Source organism: Carassius gibelio, chromosome B4 (assembly GCF_023724105.1).
Source record: "Carassius gibelio isolate Cgi1373 ecotype wild population from Czech Republic chromosome B4, carGib1.2-hapl.c, whole genome shotgun sequence".
Taxonomy (NCBI): Eukaryota; Metazoa; Chordata; class Actinopteri; order Cypriniformes; family Cyprinidae; genus Carassius; species Carassius gibelio.
The window spans coordinates 14,832,860-14,858,671 of record NC_068399.1 but is presented as its reverse complement, the minus strand read 5'-3'; the positions used below and the strand labels follow the sequence as shown (position 1 = coordinate 14,858,671).

The following is a 25,812-nucleotide window of genomic DNA, read 5'->3' as shown; positions in this document are numbered from 1 at the left end:
GCTGGCATCACAAATATTATTGTGCATATGATGCATAATGTAGCTGTGTATGTGTGATTGTGCTGTAGGAATCCGAGCTTGCAGAGTTAAGAGAGACCATTGAGGCATTGAAAGCTCAGAACACAGATGCTCAGACGGCCATTCAAGTGGCCCTCAATGGCCCCGATCACGTTCATAAAGGTGCTGCTCGTGTACATTGAAATCTGTCAGAACTTTCTGGTTTACATTAATAAATAAATACAAATTGACCTTTGTGTGTGTTTTACAGACCTGAGGATCCGTCGTCAGCACTCGTCAGAAAGTATGTCCAGTATTAACAGTGCAGCCAGCCACTCCAGTATGGGTAGCACTAAAGATGCAGATGACAAGAAGAAAAAGAAGAAAAGCTGGGTGAGTCATTGCACAAAGCTTCATCATCACACCACAAGGCTCGTCCACATTTAGAATGATGACTACAACTCGGATGAAAGAGCACAGAATACATAAAAAAAAAGAATTTGATGAACTTCAGTGCCCTCAAAATTATGCGGACACATAAGATTAAAAAAATATATGTATTGATGTCACTACAACAAAATATCATACTAAGTAGCATATTGAATTAAATGTGTTAGAACTTCACTCAAAACTAAATTTCCTGCGTTGTTTTGTCCAGGTTATTTTAGTGACCTTTAAGGTTTTATAAGCAGAAATTTTCCATAACTTAATTTTAAACAGATATTGAATGATTTATATTTAAAGATCACAGGACTGTATTTTTGGCTTATATATTAAATATGATTTAATATTCAAATATATATTAAACAAATCTAGTTTTACATAAAATGTGATTTTCTTGTCTGTAAAAGAATCACTATTTTCTTTCATATTTTAATTATGTAATAATTTACACATTTCGTTATTATGTAATGTTGTTCATGCATTTTTTAATGCAACTTACAGTAAGTGTCCAAATACATTTCCCCAATCTATGGAAAGCCATCTCAGTTATGGCGTTGTAAGCTATGTCTATATATTAATGCATTTTAGGTATTTAGCAACTGCTTTTGCAACGCTGACCTGCATTGCAAAAACTAAACAAGATAATATTATAAGGCATTTATCAAATTATCTTACTATGAAGTGATATTAATTCAGTCATCATTCTAGTAGTGGCGTTTACTCTCACTCATTTTCGACTTTGGGAACATGAAGTACGCGTACACAAACATTTCTGTCATTTCACCCCCTTCCGGCTGTCTCTCCCTCTTTCTCGCCCCCTCTCTCACTTTCTCACCACACCGCCAGGGCAAGGATAGAGGACACAAGGTGACTATAACACACCCCTCAAACTCTCCTGCATGCCCTTATGGAGGATCCGACATGCTCTTGCCACTTTTTTCCCATCACTGGCCCTTCAAACCCCTAAACTTCCTCACCCTTCAGTGCTTACCCTTTAGAAAACCAATCTTTATATCTTATTTTGAGGAATGCACTAATTAAGAACATCTTTCTGCTCAAGTTTCAGACTGCAGTCATTAATGATGATATATTTATGTTGTTAAGATGCAATTGTGCATGTTTTACTTCTAGTCCGCTGTTGTAGTTCGCCGTTGTTTCACAGATTTATTATCTCCTAATGCCAGGGGGTTGTTGTTTATTCTCATTTAGGGTGTGCATTAAGTTAAGAGCACTTGAGGTAAACAGCTGTTTGAAAAATAACATTGGCATTGTTTGCAGCAGTTATGGCTACTTTTCCTCGAGCTGCCCTGGACTCTTGTAATGAGAGCAGAGCTCAAACTGAGCTCATAAATACAAATCACCTCTTTATTTATGCGCCTATTAATTATTCATCTGCATAATTTGAGGCAGTGTGGTCTCTGGATTCAAAGGCTCTGGAAATGCTGCTCAAAGGTGAAAGACAGTGAGAGAGCAAACTAAAGAGGAAGTGAGTGAGACAAGGGTTGCAAAACAATATATTCACAGCGGGGCTTAGCAATAAGGAGAGACTGACAGGACTAGCTTATGAAAAAATCACTTAATATTCATATATGGAAATATTTAATGAAATAAAAATCAGTTGTTTTCTAAATCTAGATAAAATCGAAAAATAAAATCTTATACACTATTCTTGCACTGTCACTTCACTCTATGTTCCATGATTGTTTACATTTTTTGTGTGTACTATATATTTTAATTAATATATATGATAAATATAAATGTCTTAATGTCATGAATTAAATGTGTTTATTGTATAAAAAGAAAAAATATATATATTATATATTTGTTCTAACATATAAAAATACTTTTTTAGTACACGGATATTTCAGTAAACCTCATTATAACTATATCTTACATCCCTTCAGATTTATTTAAAAAATATATAATATATTATAGTTTTAATTAAAAATTAATTAATAAGTAAAATGTTATTTGTGTGTACATGAAAAAGAAGAAAATGTTTAATTCAAAACACATACAAATACATATAAAATAAATATAAATAAGTAAATTAATTAATATTTAATATGTAATATAAATTAATTTTGTGTATATGAACAAAATAAAAATAAAATGTTTAATTAAAAACATAAAAATACATTTAAATACAATTTTTAAAAAACACATGCATACATACATATATACATAAAAATATGGAATTTGATATTAGCTGAGAAAAAAAAAATCATGTGGAATGCTGTTATGTGAAATGATCTAGTTCCATGCAGACAGACACAGCCTTAAGTCATTCAGAACGAATCAAACATACAAAGAACAAATGATGCCGCTGTGTCTGAATATACTGGTCCAGCGGTGCGTGTTTCAGTCAATGGTAACAGTGAATGTGTTTTGTCCTTAGGTGGCTGATTCCATCCCCGCCCAGGTCAGTGTTTCCACGTCCCGCATCACTGCGGCCGATTGCCTCTGATAACCTTACCCCCATTAACTTCCCCCTCCCCGCCAAATCCTAAGTGTTTCCAGAAACATGTGCATGCCACCAGCATCCCCAGTCCCACTGACTGCCAGTATGTTTCTGCTGCTTAATTAGTTCTGCTCAGTGAATTATACCAGCAAAACCTTATCTCCCCTTCCCAAATGCTGCAATCAAGCCTATTTTTAACCTTTATCTTAAACTGTGATATGTTCATCTAAACAGTAACACTTTATACAACTTTTTAATGCAATTCAGTATTTAATTCTGGATTGTAAGGACAATTCTGTAAGTGTATGTGTATATATATATATACATATATATATAAATATGGAAAAAAAGGCTAAAGGAATATTTTGGGCTACAGGAATATTTTGGGCTACATAAAACCAAGGAAAATCATACTTGTAAAAATAAAATATATGTTTACAGTAACGCCCTTACAATGGAAAGCTTGTATGCTGTATAATTTTCATTGTAAGTGCATTTCAGTACACACCTTGTTGATTAATTGTAAGGTACGTTAATTTTCTGTGCGATTGAGCCAGATTATTCCTTTAATAGTATTAATGAAATTTGATATAACTTGTCACTGAAATATCCAGAGGTAATACAGATACATAATTCCCCCGAGCTATGAATCTTTTGAATCCATTTTTTGACCACAGAATAGCTTGAAACAAGCAAATGTTGCCTGGCTATATTAATTGTGTTGATTTGTGTTGTTTACTTCCAGTTGCGGAGCTCCTTCAAGCAGGCCTTCAGCAAGAAAAAGAGCAACAAGCCCCAGTCGTCTCACGATGAGATTGAAGAGATGACTGACTCCTCCCTCCCTTCTTCACCCAAACTACAACACGCCAACAGACAGACCAGCACCACCCAACCACTGCGCTCTTCCCCCTCCACCACTGAGTGAGTACAGACACGCACACATACAGTACATAGACAGATACATGCATAAACATTTACACATTTCATTTCTATTACATAAAGGACCACAACACATCCAATAAATCATCATTATTCTTCATCAGTAACTTCCACTTGTTGTATTGTTCAGTGATTTTATTGCTAAATATATATATTTTTTACGTATTTTAACTTTTGCTTTCTTTCTTTTTTGATAATCATATTCATATTTCACCCTTTCCCTTAATCATATCTGTATTCTGTCCCTGTTCCTCAATGTCATGTGTCTTTAGAAAGTGTTTTTGCGATAGCAAGTCCTCCCCCATTTGGATGCCAAAGAAAAAGTCAAACGGTCATGTGGTCTACAAGCACAGATCTCGGTAACAGGCAGCGTGTGGCATGCTGGGAAGGGTTGAGAGTGTGCAGTGACTAAAATTAACAAAAGATATCCCTTCCCCTATATTTCAGGCACATTTCACATGAGCAAACTAATTTGAATTTAAACTGTAATGGGAAATGTACTCATTTAAAAGTGTAATTTTATTAGAACATTTTTGTAAAAACTAAATAAATATAGTCAGACTCGTGTAATGGTAATAAAATCAGAGATTGAAAAGTTACTACATTAAAACTGTATTTAATACATGGTGCTTTAACTAATAATTTGCCTATGCTTAATACTGGACAACATGAAGGATTTCCACTTCCTGTTTTTGTCATTAATGTACGCAATCTCTAAAGCTGCATTCTATTTAACTCAAAATGTTGGAATTTCCTATCTGGAAAAGCCAGATAGTCTGGATTTCAAACATGTTTTCATATGGAGATGTATGATGTCAGTTGAAAATGGTGGCACCCGAGGAAAACTACACAGTTAATGCTAAACATTTACTTTCAAACTTTGAACAGTGTTTCAGAAATATCAAGAACTATGTCCAACTTTGAATGGAATGCAGCACACACAACTCACAAATATAACACACAAAGCCCAGAGTGTGAACATGTGTGCATCAAAGTGTTTGTGTACATAAATATTCTGGTTTAATACTCCAGGAGTGTGTTGTGCATTAAACCCGCCTGTGTTTCGTAGCTCTCTTGGATGTGTAACAGTGTTGTGACGCCCTCCTCCCTGTGCGGTGTGTGTTTGTGCAGACTGTGTGAATGTACAGAGGCCGAGGCAGAGATCATCCTTCAGCTGAAGAACGAGCTGAGAGAGAAGGAGCTGAAGCTGACTGATATCAGGCTGGAGGCGTTAAGCTCCGCCCACCACCTTGACCAGATACGAGAAGCCATGAACCGCATGCAGGTACACACACACACACACACACACACACACACACACACATACCCGCGTATACAGTGCTGTAACATTATAACAATGCCTTGTGAACTCTTATACAGTGTTTTTGTGCAATGCAGTGATCTATGGAAATCCAAGTATAACATTTAATTCTCTCATGATTATCAAGGATTTATTTTTTCGGGAATATAAATTTTTTTTTAAATCAGTGTTCTCTATTTCAGTATATTTTAACTTTCCTGTGATGGAAATGCTAAACTGTCAGCAGCCGTTGCTCCAGTCTTTAGTGTTAAAACCATGATGAATTTTTAGGATACTTTCATGTTCAAAAGAACAGCATTTATTTGTAAAATTATAAATCTCTTTACTGTCACTTTAATGTGTCCTAGCTGAATAAAGGTATTCATTAATTTTGTTCAACCTTTAACAGTTGTGGATATAATAATAATAATAATACGTGAATATTTGTGTTTTAATATTATGGCAAAGCACACTATTATGATCAACCAGAGAGACCCAGAGAGAGTTAGTTGTTTAAGAGACAGTTTTCTGGCAAATACTTGTTTTACATTGTGCTACACAGTCAGACCACATAATTTAAAGTTGTAACAGAGTGATTGAACGACTGAGATCAGAGAAACTGTTGATAAAAGTGCTAAACTAATCTAATTTCAAGATGAAAAAACCAGACGGAGTTTGTTCATACTTTTGAAGTATCTATCTGAGCTCCCTTAGCACCAGTTTGCAGAGCCTGAAACGCAAGACTAATCTAAAGATTAAAGAAATCTTTAAACTAACTTCTCACAGTCATTGAGAGTGTTCAAAAACTTAACCAACAGAAAGCAAGTCTTAAGCAAGGGGGAAAGTCTGCGGGGACATTTACTTAACGTTACCAAATGTGGATTAGTGAATTTATTTATATTTTTGTCACCTAATATTGTGCGTGAATTGAATGTGTGGTTCTGTTCAGTTAGGGATATATGCATACATTTGTCAAAACTGTCACTGTATTGTTGAATTTTTTTTTTTTTTTGCATGCAGAATGAGATTGAGCTGCTGAAGGCTGAGAACGACAGACTGAAGTCCAGCGGCAACACCACACCTGCTGCCACCCCTGCTAAAACAGCCCGTCCCCCTTCAGAAACCTCCAGCACATCCTCCTCATCCTCACGGCAATCTCTGGGGCTGTCGCTGAACAACCTCAACATCACAGACACCATAATGTCAGGTTAGACTTAGTTATTTGGGTCTAACAATTCCTATATGAAGTATGGCCTTGTTTTGGAGGATCCTGTAAAGCCCTGGGATGTTCTGCAGATGTTTTTATCGCCGCTAGAATTCCGAAATGATGGCATTTTTAAAGAACATCAATTACTTAAGCATTTTTTTCCTACAATTACAAATGGTCAGATATAATAGTATATACATTATGCAACATGGGCATTTGCAGTATAAAAGCGAATACCTCATATTATGCAAAAAAAAAAGTACAGGATAACAGTTAAAACAGTAACAGTAAAAAAGAAACAAATCTTGATTGTTAGTGCTGGATGATAAAATCATTGACAAAATCCCATAGGTTTACTACATTAATGGGGCCCTATCTATTAATCTAAATATCATAGAGATTTGGGATTGGACTATTTGAATATGGACCAATAAGCAACCATCTATCAATTTAGATATTTATAAGAAACTGAAAAAAAGCACAAATGTCAGGGCATGACAAAACTTTTCCAGGCCCCAAAAATACCCTTAGACTCCAGAGGGTTAAAATCACCCTATAACCACATCTCAGAACACCTTACAAAGCATAGAGCAATATCCTTGCAACCATCTGTAAGTAGCATCATGGCATTGACAATTTACATGGGCTCATATTTAAAAAAATAAAATAAAATTGAAATCTGGTGTAAAGGCCAGATTAGCCTTAATTATTATACGTGAGCCATAAAAATGGCTGTTTTAAATTCAGTTCAATTTAAGTTTTCTTTTAAAGAGCTTTTCATGATGCAAATTGTTGTAAAGCAACTTTACAGAAAATCGTACGTTTATACATTATATTTCGGAGTAAGTTAGTTCCAAATTACACGTGATCAAACAGACGGTGAAAACTATTAACTGCAATGATTATATGTTGTTATAAAACCTTGCGAGCTGCAGTAGGTAACTTTTGTAAAAATGTATTTTTTACATATTTGTTAAACCTGTCATTATGTCCTGACAGTAGAATATGAGACAGATAATCTGTGAAAAAATCAAGCTCCTCTGGCTCCTCCCAGTGCTCCTATTGCCATTTGCAGAAATTCATCCGCTCCCGGTAAGAACCAACCAATCAGAGCTGCGCTCCGTAACTTTGTTTGTGTTCAAAATGTAGAAAAATTTATATAATAAGCGAGTAAACCATGAATCCATTTTCCAAACCATGTTTTTAGCTTGTCCTAAATCACTAGGGTGCAGCTATAATAAGTGTTTATATTCGGACTATTTTAGATTGCTTTGGGGGTACCGCGGCAGAGTAACCCAGTACCTTTGTGATTCTTCATAGACATAAACAGAGAGAAGTAGTTCCGGCTACGATGTTCTTCCGCAAGACGAAAGCAGTTCTGTTTATTAACCGCTAGAGCGTCAAAAGTTACTGACTGCAGCTTTAAACACAATTTTGTAGTTTTCTAGTTTGTTCCAGGGTTAGCATCATCTCAGATCTTCATAAGTGTTGGATCCAGACCGAAGCTTGTGTAATTCCAAGTTGTCTCAGGGTGCAAGTCTAGTAGCAGAAACGGAAAAGCAGACAGAGATCCAACCAAGCAAAGTTTATGACTCAAATGTTTTGTTGATACATAATAAACAGCGCTGCATTAGTGATTCCTTGTGAGACTTGATTCTATTTGGCATATAAGGTCACTATTAAAAGCACTGCAAGCAAACCTGATACATATAATCTTCTCGTCATAACTGTCCGTGTAGACTTTTTCGAACTGATGATTTTGTTTTCCACCAGTGATCACGGTCCCACGGACCGCAGAGTAGATTTGCATACGGCTGTATTATTGATGATTCTACTGTGGCGCTGATTAAAACTCTGGCATGGGGAAGACCATTTCACAGCTGCGCAGGAAGAGAATGAACGCAGCGAAGAGTGAAATGGCCTCTTTTCTGTAAGGGAGGATTTGAACGCCGGGCCTGTGGCACACGTCTCGGGACAGGTTGGCGGAGACTCGTCTGCGCTCTGTTCTAATTAAAAGTAGTGACTTCTGAGCTCTCTCAGGACTTGGGGCTGCTTAATTGATGGAGAGATGTGTGGAGGAGCACTAGAGCGTGGGCAGGCGTGCGGTGGAAGGACGTTATCACCCCTCTGCAGAAAAGCGTGCCAGACGAATACAAAGCACCTCCCTCCCGCCCATTCACAAGCTCTTCGTTCAATGCCCATCAAAGCCGCACTCCTCCACTAACAAGCCTTCTTCCTGTATTCAAAGCCCTGTTAAAACCAAACAGCTCAACCCCGCAGACAGCAAATCTTAAAGCAGTCGGCATTTAACTACAGTCAAAGCTTAACATTAGTGTCTTCGTTGCTGAAAACAGTTCTTCTCCCCCACAGTTAATGATTCATTAAGTCTTTTGAGTTGTTCAGGCTTTGATATTTTTGTCACAGAGTGAGTTTAAAGTTTGCGTTTGTGTGCACAGATATTCTGCTGGATGATGGCTACGAGGGCAATCTACGCAAAGAGGGCAGAAGTGTCCGTATAGTGGTCACCATCAACAGCGACTCCAACAAAACCAAGGTACAGAGTGACTTTAACTAGTCTGTTTAAATTACAGTAGCTATTTTTGACATGAACAACACCTTTTTATATCCTCTCATCATTTTAGGCGATGCAGAAGAAGGAGTATCTGATTGGCTCCATTGGCGTCAGCGGCAAGACTAAGTGGGATGTTTTGGACGGCGTAATACGGCGCTTGTTTAAGGTGCCAGTTTAGCCTCTTGCTAAATTAGAGGTATATTTCAAGTGCCATATTGGAAATCTTACAGATTAATTTGCTTGGGTTTAGGAGTATGTGTTCCGCGTGGATCCATTGACCAGTTTGGGCCTGAATTCGGACAGTATAGTGTGCTACAGGATGGGGGATGTGATCCGATCTCATGCTTTCGAGGTTCCTGAACTCTTGCCGTGTGGATATCTTGTGGGCGACAACAACGTCATCACAGTCAGTCTCAAAGGTGAGAAGCCTCAGAAGGTTCTTGGAGGCTTTATAAAAGAGACGCACAAGATTTGACGCAAGTGTCGTTTTGTTTATGTAGGCGTGAAGGAGGGTAGCATTGATGACCTGGTGTTTGACACGCTGATTCCTAAACCCATCATTCAACGCTACTTAAACCTGCTGATGGAGCACCGTAGAATCATCCTGTCTGGTCCCAGTGGAACCGGTAAATCCTTCCTAGCCACTAAACTAGCTTACTACATCATCTCCAAGACTGGTCAAGAGGTGACTGACACGAACCTGGCTAGCTTCAACGTGGACCAGAAATCCAGCAAGGTACATATTTCCAGGACTCCGAATAAATAAATAGAGAAAATTGCTAAATAAGTGTTTTAATGAAGTTTGTCCATATTTTCCCCATCTGCCATTGGTTGAACCACCTTAATCTTAGTCCATCCATCAATGTTGCTGTGATATATGTTATATAATAGTATTTTACTAGGGCTTCTGCAGACTTTAACACTTAATGTGTTTTTGCTTTGCTTTAAGCAGGATCTTCGGCAGTACCTTTCAAGCCTGGCTGAACAGTGCAACACAGAGGAGTGTGAGATCGAGCTGCCCTCTGTAGTTATTCTCGATAACCTCCATCACATTGGCTCCCTTAGTGACATCTTTAATGGATTCCTCAACTGCAAATATCACAAATGGTGAATATTCCTCTTATTATACATTTATACATATTTATTTAGCTGTGTGTATATTCTTGTCTATCAAACCGATCAAATATAAATGGATTACATCTAATAACGTGCAACTGTCCCTTTCACAGCCCTTATGTCATAGGAACTATGAACCAGGGTGTGTCCTCATCTCCAAACCTGGAGCTGCATCACAACTTCAGGTATGGTGCTCGGATAGGATCTGATGATTGTTATTACAGCCTCTTGCCACACGGGGGCCATAAATGATCATATTTGACATTTGTCAATAACATAGAAACCCGTACAGTACATAAATCTTTCCAGTCGTGTTCTCAGTGTAATATCAGACCTTGTGTCCCTCAGGTGGGTGCTGTGTGCCAATCACACTGAGCCAGTGAAGGGCTTCCTGGGCCGATTCCTGAGAAGAAAGCTGATCGAAACGGAGATTGATAAAAACATGCGCAGTAACGACCTCATCAAGATCATCGACTGGATTCCTAAAACCTGGCAACACCTCAATTCCTTCTTAGAGGCTCACAGCTCCTCAGACGTCACCATCGGTAATACACAACAACGCATGATCCGCATTTGATCTGTTTATTCACAGAGCAGAGGCGAGATATTTAATCTGTCACTCCCAGGTCCTCGGCTGTTTCTGTCCTGTCCGATGGACGCTGGCGGCTCACGTGTGTGGTTTACTGACCTGTGGAACTATTCTCTGGTGCCGTATCTGCTGGAAGCAGTACGAGAAGGACTGCAGGTACACATGCAGCCACACACACTCATGCATATATATATATTTTTCTCACAGTTTGTAGCTAAAACTTGTCTTTATCTGCTTGGCTCATTGTTCCAGCTGTATGGTAAGAGGGCGGCATGGGAGGACCCGTCCAAATGGGTGATTGACACCTACCCCTGGAGCTCCGCCTCCCTGCAGCATGAAGGCCAGTCACTGCTGCAGCTGCGGCCAGAGGACGTGGGCTATGATGGCTACAGCTCCTCTAAAGACGGAGCCGCCTCCAAACAAGTATCTCAGAGCGACACAGAGGGAGACCCACTGGTAAAGATAGCTTCAGAAAACATAGTTCGGTCACACTTTATTTTAGGGTCCAATTCTCACTATTAACTAACCATTAACTATGACTTTTGCCTCAACTCCTTATTTGCTGCTTATTAATAGTTTATAAGGTAGTTGTTAAGTTTAGGGTATTGGGTAGGATTATGGATGTAATGCATTATATGTACTTCATAAACACTAATAAACAGCCAATATGTTAATAATAGACATGCTAATAAGCAACTAGCTATTAGTGTGAATTGAACCCTATACTAAAGTGTTACCCATAGTTCATTTTGATAATACACTACTGTTCTAAAGTTTGGGGTTGAATCCAAAATATAGCAATATTATGGAATATTATTCATTTCAAGTGTCAAATTTCATTTTTAGTGTATTTTTCATATGTGGTTTATTCTTGTGATAGCAAAGCTGAATTTTCAGTAGCATTAACTCTTTCTTAAGAAATCATTCTGATCTGCTTATTTGCTGCTTAAGAATCCTTCATTCATTATTAGTAGTAGTATTGAAAACAGTTGTGCTGCCTTAAGTTTTGTGGGAACCGTTTTTCAGGATGATTAGGAAGCTCAGAAGAAAAGTATTTATTCTAAATACATATTTTGTAATATTATACATGTCCTAACTGTAACGTTTGATCGGTTTAATGTCTCCTTGTTGAATAAAATCATTAATTTCTTATTTATCCCAAACTTTTAACGGTAGTGTATACTGTATGTTATAAGATACTAAAAGATACTGTGCTACATTTTGTCCTGCCAGATAACCAGCTCTTTTTCTATATAGACTAGAAACTGCCCAGAGCAGCAAGGTGAAACATGGGCAATATTTCAGAGAATAAGAAAATATTTCATAGAAACTGTGAAGTCTACACAGTGTTATCTAGATCTAAATCTCACATAGGGTATTTTTCTACCATGTCAATGGACAATAAAGACCAGGGGCTCAGATAATCTGTCTGTCAGAGAGAGAGAGAGAGAGAGAGAGAGAGAGTCAAAGAGTCGAGCTCTCTCCTACCCTCCTGTGGACATCACTGTACTATAAGTCTGAAAATGAACGCTATGATATTAATGTCCTCTAGGTGGCACCACTTAGATATTAAGGACAAGCAGTGGGACTTATTCATGAATCATGACACGTGTTCAGAACAAATGTCTTTGTAAATCATAACTTGTTAATCATGCAACTTGTTGCATTCAGTGAAATTGCAGTTTACATGAGAATGGACTTGTACATAGAAATTTGTTCTGATATCTTTTTCACAAATAAGGCCCAGTGTCAAAAACACTGTTCTCAGCACAGTTTTATGTTGTACAAATATCTAATAGTGTTAATTATTAATATTGGAATAATATGATAATAATAACTTTGGCTTCCTGAGGTATATGGAACATATTTTTAAACAAAAAAACATGTTTTAAACAAACATTGGTGCGCTGTCTCATCTTGCTGTCTCCTCTCATTTCTTTTTTTTTTCTTCTGAGAACAGACGTTCAGAGATTATAAGGTGACAGAACCGCTGTTGTTTGTTTAAATATCAGTGATTAGTTTGATCTAATTGAGTCTGATAGTGCTTGTGTTTATAGATTAAAGGATTTTAATGTTGTAGTGTCTCTTTGTGTGAATGTTGAGGTACAAACATTTCATCTGTCTGTGTTTGATGATCCAGTGTTTGTCTGTTAGTTACACTTTATATTCACATTCCAGATGTGTTGAGCTGGTGTTTAGATAGCCATTGATGTGAATTTATGTGTGAGTTTTTGTAAACACCGTTAGTTTTGAGCTTTGTGGCTGTGTTTTTGAACATCACTAGCGTGGATGTGTGAGTTCATGTGTTGTACAACTAAAGCAGTGTGTTGTGTGTTTGATTAGCAGAGTATTATTGGGGAATGTTAAATTTCAAAGTAACGTGTTATACTGCATTTGCCCTTATCAAAAACATTAGTTCAAAAACATTTAATGTTACTCTTTGTGGAACGTGTGAAAGGTGGTCACATTTTGAATTATCTGGCCAATTTTGCAGGCATTAATTTAATTTCATCAATACAAATATATGCAAATGTGAATTTTGCAATAGGGAAAAAAAACACACAGGTTTGAAAGTGACTTCTGTGTCTGCTTTGCTTCATACAGTACATTGCTACACTATTAAAGGGTTAGTCCACCCTAAACTCAAAATTCTGTCATGAATTAACCTCATGTCGTTCCAAACCCGTCAGACCTTCGTTAATCTTTAGAACACAAATTAAGATATTTTTGATGAATTCCGAGCTCTAGACAGCTCTGACCCTCCACGTGACTTCAGTAGATCAACCGTAATTTTACGAAGCTACAAGAATACTTTTTGTGCGCAAAGAAAACAAAAATAATAACTTTATTTAACAATTTCTCTCCTCTGCATCTCCCTATAGCGGCGTTTTGGAGAGTATCACATACCTAAACAACTTATGTACACAGATACGTTGTTTACATTTTGATCTGAACATAAACAACGTATTTGCGTACGTTGCTACTGACACAGAACAGCAGATGCTGTTTACGTTGTGATACTCTCCAAAATGGCGCTATAGGGTGATGCGGAGGAGATGAATTGTTGAATAAAGTTGTTATTTTTGTTTTCTATGTTCACAAAAAATATTCACTTTGCTTGGTAAAATAACGGTTGACTCTCTGATGTCACATGGACTATTTTAACAATCTCCTTGCTATGTTTCTGAGCCTTGATCGTGTTTGGACCCTTGCTCTCTTTGGAGGGTCAGAGAGAGCTTGGAATTCATCAAAAATATCTCAGTTTGTGTTTCGAAGATGAACGAAGGTCTGACGGGTTTGGAACGACATGTGGTGAGTAATTAATGACAGCATTTTCATTTTTGGGTGAACTAACCCTTTAACAATAGACAATTGACCTTTTTTGCCGGTGAAATTCTGTTGAAAATGTGCTATTGTGACTATATCTGAAGATTCTGGCTACTCCTGTTTCCATTTTCTTTCAGCCTATGTTTTTTTCCAGAACAATATAACAAGTCTATTCATTGTTTAAAATATTTTGCTAAATTCTTTAATTGCAGTGTTTACGATGATCTAGTGATCTAGGAGACTAATTACTTTCTAAATTCTACTTGTAAGTAAATAAATAGAGAGGTCTGTTACGTACTGGAAATTACATTTAATGCATAACATACGCTTCTTACGCTGGAAAAGTAACTTAATTCCGTACATTTGTTAGTTGTAACCCTGACTGCATGCTCTTTTGAGTAACGTCTTCTTATATATTTTTCCTTCTCTGTCCGTTAGATGAATATGCTAATGAGGCTACAGGAAGCTGCTAACTACTCCAGTGCCCAGAGCTGTGACAGCGACAGCGCCAGTCACCACGACGACCTGCTGGACTCCTCACTGGAGTCTGCCCTCTAAGCCCCGCCCCATCAGAAGAAGTCGTCTTCTGATTGGTCTAAAAGCAGAGCAAAGGGCCCACAGGACTTGTGCTTATGAAACGCCTGATGCCTCCAGTGGTAAAACGATGCAGAGTCCAGGATATGGGGAATGAAAAGGTGCTTGTGGCACACACAACACTGGCGAAAAGTGTGTGTGCCCACATAATAAAGAAAAGAAAAAAAAAACACAACAACTGGAATTTGTCGGAGGTGATCTGTTAGTTAAACATGTTTACAGAGGCAAGTGTTTCTTTTAAATTCACTGAGGTGCAAAAACCTAAAGGGCAACATTCTGAATTCTGACCTCAGTTGATAAACTGGTGCTGCCGTGGTGCCAAAACCAACTCGCGGCTTACACTTATCTCGCCAGCACCATTCATGAAACGGCTCTAGCCAACAAGCACAAACGTGCAATTACCGTCATTACCGCTACTGTGAAATCATACGCAAATTCGCAAACCTCCACCACTCGTTTCACTGCCAAGCGTATAGTGACCTACAGCACCCCTGCACCACACCGTTCCATGCACTAGTCTTTCGTTGGACCCCACAGCTGTGTGCGTAGTTCTTTCTCCTCTCCGCAGCTACGAGGCAACCGCTTGTAGGAGAGTGTACCAGCTTTGTGAAAAAGACCAGAAAATGGTGCTTTCTTGCTGCCTTATCTGTGCTGAGCTCTGAAGACATTTAAATGTGGTGCCACTGTCCTTTTTCGCAGAAATGATGGGGCAGGACAGAACCGATCGGACATTTTCCGAAATATGCCACGTCCACATATTTTATTTTTGTTACAATTAGTGTAAAACATGGCATTGAAAAAGGTCCAAATGTATAAAAGTAAAAAAAAAAAAAGATCTTTATGTAATCCCAGTTGAGCTGGGATCACTTGAAACGAGAGCACAAATCCGACTCGTCGCTTCGCTAGCATGCGGTTTTTACTTTGCTATATGTGTGTGCTTGCACACGGAAACGTTTTACTCTCCCGTGCGCCAGTGTTTGTGTAGTCGACGTTCATTCATCCTTTCTTTCGTTTGCTACATGGGTTTTGCACAGTTGAAAAGGTGATTGTAAATATCCAAGTCTTGCACAGCCTCTTAAAGATGCACTCTGCCCGGTCGGTATTGCGTTTCTGCTCTTCTAGACTAGCATTACGCTCTTGTGATTTACAGAGAAAAAAAGAAAAAAAAAAGCAAACCAGCAACCTGTCCAAACTGTATATGTCTTGTATTGACTGCTTATTATACAGAGCTCTAAACTGTACAGTGAGAGGTGAAGTGTTTTTCAATTTCAGAAAACCTTAGTGTTAAGGGCGTAAAATCATTCAAAGCGATTCACTGTTTTATCTCCACAATGCATCAGAGCCCCAACCGTATCTAATCCTGCATAACACTGTTACACTTCCTGTCCTGCAGCTTTCAGAGACACTGGTCCTTTTGGACGTAAACCTCACTTAAAGACCCCATGAATGTTTTATTGCAGAACCCGACTGCCGTAAAAAGATAGCCATTCTAAAGATTGGAATGAAATGTGTATGCATCCTTAAATGCAAATATGTTTATGAAAGATAAATACTGTACATTTTAAAAGTGTATATCAGCTTAAAGTATTTCAAGAGTAATTTTAAGAGTACAACAGCTTATAAATGACCTCAAAACTAATAGGCAGACAAAAAGCCTCTTCATTTTGATTTCATAGGATTTTTTTACTCGTGTGTAGCATTGCACTAAATAACAAAATAACAAAATCAAATCAAGCGGCATGAATTTTGCAAGCTATATTTTCACAAAATGTGTGATGTTTTTAAAATAATGAAGCATTACAGTGTTCAAAATGAATACAAAAAGTATTAGAGGACACTTTCTGATCATCAGACATAGAAGAACTGCACCTGTTGTTACTTTGCTCAACCACTAAATCAACAGGAGACAAAAAAAACAAAGTTAGTTGAAGGTTTAACATCATTTGTCAAGATGCGACTTGATTTGGTGTTTTGCTATCTAATGCAATCCAGCAGTATTCAAGTTTGACTAAAGTGTCTGAATACTTCTTAGGGCCACTGAAAATCACTTACAATTAAGTAAAAATGAATCCCAGTTTACTGTGAGACTTTTCATTGGATTATATTTTACGAGTTTGCACATGTTTACAGTAAATGAATCTCTGCTTGCTTGATGTAAATGGTCAGGAAGATACAAGGTGTTTCATACAAGGTGCTAAAGGTGAATCATTGAAAAGCTCTGCGTCTTATCCGATCAGGCCTTTACCACATCCAGCTTCACCTTCTGACTCAAACTACTTCTCAAAGTAAGTCATCCTCACTGCCACAGTTTTACAGGCTTTAACCTTCGAGTCTTTCCGATCTACCTTTTTGTTGATTCAGGAAACTGCTTCTTTTTAATTCCTCGGCACTACAGCGGTGCTATGTATTAACCTCCAAACTCTGTGACTCCGTGCCTGATGCTTTGCTTGTCAACCATGTTCAGTGTAAAAACTACTCGACAGAAACATTTCTAAGAAGTGCAGTAAAGGTTTCCAACTGCCTACCGGTCCCTAACCTCAAACACAAATAGTGATTGTCCATGGTACATCAGAAATCCAGTTTTTTTTTTTTTTTCAGTTTCTTCATGTTATTGCAAACACATTTTTCGGTGAGCGCGTAACATCGAACTACTTTGAAAAAAATGTTTCTTTTCAGGCGGAACATTTGTTGGTAGATGTTTTATATTTTGTACATTTGTAAGTAACATATCATGTAAATAGAAAGAGACCACAATTTAATTCATCTGGGGGATTTTGTAGTCTTTGTAAAGCCCTAATAAATGGTATTTGGTGTCACCTGGGCATTGAGTGTTGATTTATTATTTATATATTTATCAACATGCTTTTATAAATATGTTTTGTCTTTTCTTTTTTTTTTAATCTATGTTTTGTGTGTATGTCATATTTTGTGTGGCAAAGTACTATTCGGTTCAGTTTTACCAATAAATGATTCACTCATGAACCTTGTTGTGCCCTCTTGTGCTTCTGGAAGTAATAGCATCACGTCTGCGCTGTGACTTCATCTTCTTCTGAATTCATTACAGTGTGTTAGACGCGAGTACCTCGCTTTAGACTCATGATGAGCTGAGGTTTCAGGATGTCTGATTTGCAATAACCCAAATGCATGCATCAAGAAAGCAATATTTAAAAATAAACACATTTTTAGGTTATCTTCAAAAAGGTCTTACTTTTTCAGGTTGCCATGCTTATGAAGTTGAATACTGTCTTAATAGAATATGTAATTACATTTCAGCCTTCACAGAATATTCTTTATGGAATGTACATTCTATAAAGGATCAATGTGTGTGAATGTAATCCAGATGTACTGCATGTGATGTGACCTACAGCTCAGTCACCGCAATTAATAAATCATATAGTCAAGTCTCCATTGGACACGCACTTTAGACTCTTTTGCATTCTTTGTGTTGCATTACTATGCATGGTTGCTGTGAATGAACCAAACAATCAATAAATGTTTCAGATGATCTGTGGAAATCATGCTGGCATGATTGACCTCTGAGTGATCTGTAGTCTGACAGGACTGCATTATATAAGTGCTAACAAAGATGTTGTCTATAGGTTTGTCCTTAAAAGTGTGCATTACCACCACACTTTATTCAATCAGGTGTCCTTTAATTAAACGTGTGGCTTTTTCCCAGAAACCCAAACAGTGACCTTAAATATCAACTGGAATAAGGTGTCTCAGAACTGCCTGTTTGTTTAATTTACTAAGTGACATGCATAAGCATTATTATATTTGTATATAGAATTCTTAAATATTAACAATATACAATAAACACCATCTAATACTAAACTATTTCATGTATATAAGCCTTTAAACATTTTGTGTTCATGTGTGTTATATTGTGTATCTATATACTTTTATTCTCACTGTACTGGATCCATCGGTTGGCAAGTGATGTAATGCTAAATTTCTCCAAATCTTTTCCCATGAAGAAACATTATCTATCATCATCCATCTTGGATTGATTAAAGGTAAGTTGCAGCAATTTTTTTATTTTTCCCTCTTTTTTCCCCGAGTGTACTCTGACATCAGTACAAACAAGCAAGTAGATAAAATGTCTAAGCCAAGAGGAAGGTGTCCGCTTACTTTCCGGATTGTACACTGCTGAAGAAGTGATGAAAACCGTGAAAGTGTATCTGTGTACAGGGCTGATTGATGGCTCTCCGTTCCTTTCCCAGCATCACCCTGAGCTTCAATCTCTCTGGGCTTGCACTTGTCAGATAAATAAATGGCTTATCAGTGCCTAATTTCATAATAGCTAATTATTGATCTGCATGAGTTGGCAGTGTAATGGAAATGAGGCTGGAACATTGTGTCTCGGAGTGCTGGGAAAAGAGACGACCTCACAGTGAATCATTCTCTCTGGTTCACGAAAGACGTCAGTGGATTTGTCCCCTCCGGCAGATGAAGGATTTGCAGTAGATTAAAACTCGTCGCTATATTGATGATATGAGGTGATTTGATTAGTGAGAACATTTCACCTGTTTACCGTAAAGAGACTCTGAAAAACACTTCCCATCAGCAAAACACCTGTTTTTGGTAAAGCAATTTCATGTTATAACAAATTTGTACTTTGTCAAAAGAAGCTAAAGAACAAAAAGTTTACGCGTCAAGAAATAACAAACCATTAGATTCAAAAGTGTAAGATATTTATTATAAATTATTCAGACTCTATCTAATGAACTTTAACCACAATCAGACAAACATTTCTGCAGTGCTAACAAAATAATATATTTTTTAATATAATGCATGGATTAAATGTGTTAGGCTTTTTTTTTTTTTTTTTTTTTTTTTGGTTTGTGCGATATCAAGTTTCTATTAAGTTCTATCAAGCACAATAATAAAAAAAATAAAAAAATGAAATATGCAATGGAAACCTTCAGTATGAAGACTGACAATGTTAACAAATGTAAGAACACAACCATGACGTTTTATTAAAAAGTGTATTTTATTTCCTTGCATAATTCTGTTTTGTTTTTATTTTAAAGTGATTCTAGTGATCATCTCTGATATGTGGGCATGTTCTTTTAAAAACTTGTTACAGATAAAGATTTCAGTTTAGGTGAATCAGTGATCTGTAGAACTCTGGAAAAAAAAACTTAATACCAATAATGAATAATAATTTAAGAAAAACTGCTCATGATCACGAGCTAATCAAATGCAAAATAAATCAAGCACATTTCAAATCCCTCATTTTCAGTGGGCTGTGAGTGGTAGAGGTCAGTTGCAAATAATTATAATCTACAAAGACCCATGAGATCATCCAAAATGAAAAACAGCATACAGAGTTGCAATGGTGGAATGAGAACGACAAAGTTTTCTCACTTAAAAAAAAATAAAAACAATTTCAGAAATAATAAAAAGTGCCTTTGTGTGGCATAATGAGGTAAATTATAGCTTGAGCGGTGGGTGAAAATTACAGGGTGTCACTCATTTCTGTGAGTTGCTCTTAAACACCCACATTAATTATATCAGCTTCACATCAGTCAAGCTTTTATCAGGTGGCTGTCTGAGAATCCTGCTTATTGAATGCAATGTTTCAACGGAAATAGATTTCTGGGGCTTGTTTTTGTAAATAGGCTTTTCACAGTAGAAAATTTAGTACCGTGTTAAAACTTTTCAGGGGAAATCGGCTGACTTAGTTATCTCTACACTTCAGAAGCTTTGGGTCTGAGTGGATAGATGCTTTTCTACACTAAAGAATGTCTATTTCAGGCTCATCAGCCATGCTAAACTAGTACAGTATTTAAGACACAAGTGTTGTTTCTTCTTCCAACAAACCACTAAAACGGCAAAGTAGACTCTAAAGTGGAGAACCAGCCTCAAACAGGCAAATCTAGCCTTCCACTGCTTGGTTGGGAACATGTATAAGGGTTGATAAGTGAAGTGTGCTGCTGTTCAGTGTTTGCGCAGTTCAGGCCAAAGACATTATATATAGCATGTGATCTCTGACTTCATCACATGCCTGTTGTATATCTCCTGGTGGTCTCAGAGGAGCTCCGAGGTCAAGAGGAGAGATGAGACGGGTGAGAATCTGGATGGGAAGATAAGGCAAAGGAGGGAGGCAGTAGAAGAGATCTCACATAAACAGACAATTTCAAATTTAAGACCATTATTCCCTCATACCTTAAAAATAACAAGATGTATAAAGTCTGATACAATGGAATCTGAAAATAACTTTATATCATTATTATTATTATTAGTAGTAGTACAATTGGAAATAAACTTAACCAATAAGCCTCAAGTGGCCGTGGTGTAGGCCTATAGTTTATCATCACAACAGTTAAGGAGAGCTGTTGGGCATGACGTGGAGCATGAAAGGATGTTTTAGGCACTCATGGAGGTTACTGTTTTTAGCAAACTTTTTAAATGCACTTGTAGCCCACATGTTCAATCAGAATTCGCAAAGAGGTCTGATATCCTGAAACAATTTCTTTGGCGCAGTAGCAGGACTGAAGTGTGTGCCAAGCAACAATACTGAAGTAATGAGGTCACAGGTGGATGTTTTTACAATCATTTACAGCGGCTTCAAAAACAGCTCAACAAATCCTAATCAAGTGCAGAACTATCCTTTTGATTCTAAAGAATGTTTTAGAACTTTTAAAATTATATTAGGAAGGGATGTTTAAGATTCTGCATATATCACTTTTCCACTAATCAAATAAGCACATATGTAACATTAACAATGTGTCTCATCACAGGTCCATTTCTTTTTTCTCTTTCTTGCATGATTCCCTCTTATAATAAATAAATAAATAAAATAATAATAATAAAATAAAATTGTACAGTAAATCCATGTTTTAAGAAAACATCCTAAATACACATTTACGTAATTTAAGTGTGTATTTTATTTCCCTTCATTCATATAATAATACATTAATTTTATATTTAATACATATTTTAAAAGCCAGTTTTTATAGATTTTTTTTTCTCTCCCAGAAATATCCACTGTCAATAGAACTTGCGTAGACTAAAATAAATTTTACAGTATTATTCCTATCTATATTTTAAAGGTTTTAATTGAGGATGTTTTTTTTTATGAATATGGTCAGTGGTGGTCAGATAAAACTTACTGGCAGGCTATAATACAGGCTAAGATAAACATGATAAATAAGCAACTGTCAGTTAAAACTGAATTTAAAAAATCAGAACGAGTTAGGGTTGAACCACTCTGTTGTGTCAATTACTTTAATAAATCAGTCAAACGAGTCTTTTGAATCGGTTCGCGATTCAGTGTAAATCATTCTGACAGCTCACGCGCAACTTTAATCGTTTTGGACGGATTATTTCAATTATTAAAACGTTAACGAAGGAGTTTAAAGAGAGACAAAGATATAATTAAACTAGAATCCATTGAAACCAAACCTGTTTGTTAGCTGGCGATGGAAGAGCTGTTTATGAATTTCCACCTGCACGTGCAGCTTATGAACGACTCAACTTAGGTAAGCAACTATATTAAAACGTGTAAAATGCTAAAAAGTTGCCTACTTTGACATTATTTGTGCCATCCTAGTACCATGGTATTCTTAGAAGTACCCGAGTCCCATAATACTATATGTATATAATAATTGTTTGTAAAAGTGTCATCATGTTACAGTAGTCTGTACATAGATTTCGTTTAGTGTTCAAGGACATCGTAGCTAGTAATGTGTTATTAATAACATGTTATACTGCGTTGTGTTTTCATGTTTTTATTTCCAATATTTCTCACTAGGCTACTTAAAACAGTTCAAATTTAAGTTGATAACTTACCACTTATGCTTTCATTTGTGTTGCGTCATTTCAGATACCTGTTGTCAAAAGTGTCCATTATTTGAAATAATTCACAGTGAATTTAAATATCCCGAAATGGCCCAATTATCAGCACTTTACATGGACCAACATTTAAAACAATTTGACATACTTAAATGACGTTTTTTTTTCTTTTTCTTTTTTCAATTGTCATTTCAGTGTGGTTGTAAAAAACATGGAATAACATAACTTGATTGCTCCCCTTGTAATCAACAAATTTGTCTGCAGGTAACTTTTGAAGGTAATGTTCCTTATTGTTGGCCATCACATCCCATTTTATCTTAATTTGAGTGCTTTATCACATATACCAGTTAGAAATCAAATATGTAACCAGTGAGTCCCATGTACTTATGAATCCTCCAAACCTTCAGCACCCATTACTAAAGCAACCCACGGGAATCTTCACGCAATACCTTGTAGCCTTATTGACTAAAGGCTTAACGGATTCTCTGTATCCATCTTGCTCTCCTGCCTGTAAGCCGGTGTCTTAGTGATCGTCTCCCCTCCATGTTTGGCCAATGAAATGTGCTGGAGAGATGAGCCGAATGGCCTCCCACCCCATACTTATCTGCCAGAGCCGTAGCTCCATTTCCAGCACACAAAAGAAACCATTAGAGTCCAAAACCTGCACAGAGTGCAGTGCTGAAAAGGAAGAAGAATTAGCAAGTCTAAGTGTGTGCAGAGAGAGTGAGAGAGGAACGACTGGAGGTCTGGCTCAGGTCACCTTCATAGATTGAGGAGGATGAGAGTCACCTGGGCCCATATGCAGCAGAAATCTCAAAGTGAGAGCGCTGACGTGGCATCAGCTCCCTGCTGTCCATAAGATCAGCATTTCAGATTTCTGCATTTACACAAATTTACATGAAAAGTCACTTTTATTTCTCCCAACTCTAGTGCCAAAACGTTTATTGGTATATTGGAAATCTACCATGCAGTGCTTCTGTGTATAATGTAACATCACGTAACCTGTAGGTTACCTTAAACATTGTTTTTTTTTTTTTTTTTTTTACTGGGTAGCAAAACATAGGTTGCTCTAAGAGGATTTACCGTAGTCTGTTCTCCAATCACACATCCTCTTCATTGAAAGAAATCAGCAATCAAGAGAAAATCACGGAGGAGTTCATGTCATATAATCATCATTTGAGATAATTGCACCTAGGCCAGTGTAAATGCAGTGACACGCCCCTTTACATGAAAAATCTTCATGACCTGCAAAGTGCTTGAACAGGCCATTATGTTAGTCAAGGTTTCTAGCAGCAAAAACAGTCATAAATTATTTTTATTTTTTTACTTGACCGTGTTTCTCCATGTCTTTTGCTGCCTTTTAAGACTTAAAATATGTAAATGCATTAGTCATGACTCATACACCTTTATAAATACAATTCTGTCTCTTCTGTGGGCACCTGGAGGTGTCAGACTGAATGACACACAATTATAGTCCAAATCAGAGGTATCCGACCACCTGAGGCTTATCTGAACAGCTGGACAGAAATAATAATAATAATTTTTAAAAAATCATGGCCTCAGTGTTTATTAGCATTTATTTAAAAGTGATTTTATTTATACATTGATTAATTTTACTTTTTGAAAATAATTAGCATTGATAAGAGAGGTACTGTAGGAAATGTGTTCATTTACAGTAGTGATGAGTTTTCACAAAATGCTACAGTAAGTATTGTAATTGGGGAAACTTTTCTACTCAGTCTTACTCCAACATATTACATTAGTGTTTGTTTAGAAGAGTTTTTTTTTTTTTTTTCTTTGAGGGCCACTTATAAAGCTACTCAAATATTGTGTGGCACAAGCAGTAATTTATTCTTTAACAACCATTTTGTTTTATTTTTTCTGACCTTTAGGATTAAATGTCCTTTTTTTTGGGGTGCTCTGCCTTTCTCATTTGAAATGATAAACAGTGCTTTTGTCTGCTCACAGATGATCAGGGATCTTGTTCAGCCACTCATTTCTAAAGCCTGGATCCTTCAGACGATTATGCAGAGTGTTAGGTGCTGCACACATCCAGGAACTACCAAAGGTTTGATGACCTTTCCTATGCTTTGCACTTGTATTGTTTAGCTTTTCTGGGGTTTATTAGGAATTACAGTGTCTTTATTGCAATTTCTGCCTCAACGTGACTGAACAGACCAAGTAGGTGTCCTTTGTGAATATGGGCAGTCATGTGTAGGGCATGTATTGCATTGCAAAATTCGAAACTATGCAACTAAGCATGCTGAAATCAATTGAGGATACATAATTTCAACACTATCTAATGGTCAATTCGTACATATTTTTACGAGGTGGCTTATTCGTACGAACTCACTCGTACGATTTGTCTAAACCCCAGTGACGGTTAGGTTTAGGGGCGGGGTTAGGTGTAGGTCATTCGTACAAATTCAAACGAATTGTGCAACTCGTAAAATACGTACGATTTGGCAACAATCGTATGAATTTGTATGAGTGTGGTCATACAAATTCGTACGAATAAGCCACCTTGTAAAAAATGTACGAATTGCCGTGAGATCGGGTTGATAATTTTGAGAAAATGAGGCATGGGAGTGGACACAACAAGATGTAAACAGTTCAAAAATATCACAAGCACAGTAGTCAAGGTACAGCTTCCTGAAAGTTACATTAAAAAGCTTGTGTATGCAGTGTACTGAATCCATTTTATACATATACAACAAACACATGGTGCTTCATTCTCTATTATAAAACATGCTGAAAAAGTTTTTACTGTTATGAATGCAGCACTGTATAGCATTGATGTGTGGCCGCCAACCTGTAACGCACAAAGTGATAAATGCTGATTGTTCTACAAGTGGCTAACATGAACATTTATTGCTAGGCTGCAGGCTGCTCAAAGGTCACTGTTTAGGCAAAATTGAATCAAAAGCTCATTAAAAAAGATTTTTTGCTTAAGCCCAAGCAGGATAATACTTAGGTTGCCTATGTGTGTTGGTCTCTGCTGGTTATGGGAGAGCAGTGCACTTGTGTTTTTCTCACTCTCTCCAACCAAAGGTGTGCCATGTAGTCCCACGGCCTGCATGGCACATACAGTCATGTCCAAAATAGTTGACAGTGACATGAATTTTGTGTTTTGCAAAGTTTTCTGCTTCAGTATTTGTTCAGTATTCTTTTTTCCCCTTTTTTTTACATGTTTCTATGGTATACTGAAAAACAATGATAAGCATATCATGAGTTTTAAAGTTTTTTTTTTAAAGGGACTAGTGAGAGGTGCAGGTGTAGGGCTGGAAAATAGACTGAATGATATGTTCATGTGCATCTCGTCAGTAAAGCCGGTTCCGTGATTAGCTGTAAATCCCCATCACCTGCTTTCAAATGGAGCGGCAATTAATGCATCGAGCCATAGTTCACTGACAAGCTAAGCTATATCAAAGTCATTATTGAAGATGAATCGCGTCCGATAATGAAC

General features: G+C 37.1%; 1 protein-coding gene across 11 annotated transcripts in view; it reads left to right on the top strand.

Annotated features, from left to right (window-relative positions):
• LOC127956183 (neuron navigator 3) overlaps positions 1 to 17,528 on the top strand; it is a 293,499-nt gene extending 275,971 nt beyond the window's left edge. For 2 of the 11 annotated variants that reach the window (XM_052553948.1, XM_052553946.1), the window contains 16 exons: positions 69 to 180; positions 269 to 390; positions 2,840 to 2,863; positions 3,648 to 3,823; positions 4,973 to 5,126; positions 6,162 to 6,348; positions 8,805 to 8,902; positions 8,991 to 9,086; positions 9,171 to 9,339; positions 9,421 to 9,656; positions 9,873 to 10,027; positions 10,150 to 10,221; positions 10,385 to 10,581; positions 10,663 to 10,781; positions 10,878 to 11,081; positions 14,391 to 17,528. In XM_052553948.1, coding sequence (XP_052409908.1) covers positions 69 to 180; positions 269 to 390; positions 2,840 to 2,863; positions 3,648 to 3,823; positions 4,973 to 5,126; positions 6,162 to 6,348; positions 8,805 to 8,902; positions 8,991 to 9,086; positions 9,171 to 9,339; positions 9,421 to 9,656; positions 9,873 to 10,027; positions 10,150 to 10,221; positions 10,385 to 10,581; positions 10,663 to 10,781; positions 10,878 to 11,081; positions 14,391 to 14,510 — 2,241 coding nt within the window. In that variant the 3' untranslated portion in view covers positions 14,511 to 17,528. Of the gene's footprint in view, positions 1 to 68; positions 181 to 268; positions 391 to 1,287; positions 1,309 to 2,839; positions 2,864 to 3,647; positions 3,824 to 4,113; positions 4,201 to 4,972; positions 5,127 to 6,161; positions 6,349 to 8,804; positions 8,903 to 8,990; positions 9,087 to 9,170; positions 9,340 to 9,420; positions 9,657 to 9,869; positions 10,028 to 10,149; positions 10,222 to 10,384; positions 10,582 to 10,662; positions 10,782 to 10,877; positions 11,082 to 14,390 lie in introns of all 11 variants that reach the window. The other 9 variants (XM_052553950.1, XM_052553951.1, XM_052553941.1 and 6 more) reach the window with 8 other exon arrangements.
• The last annotated feature ends 8,284 nt before the right edge of the window (positions 17,529 to 25,812 follow it).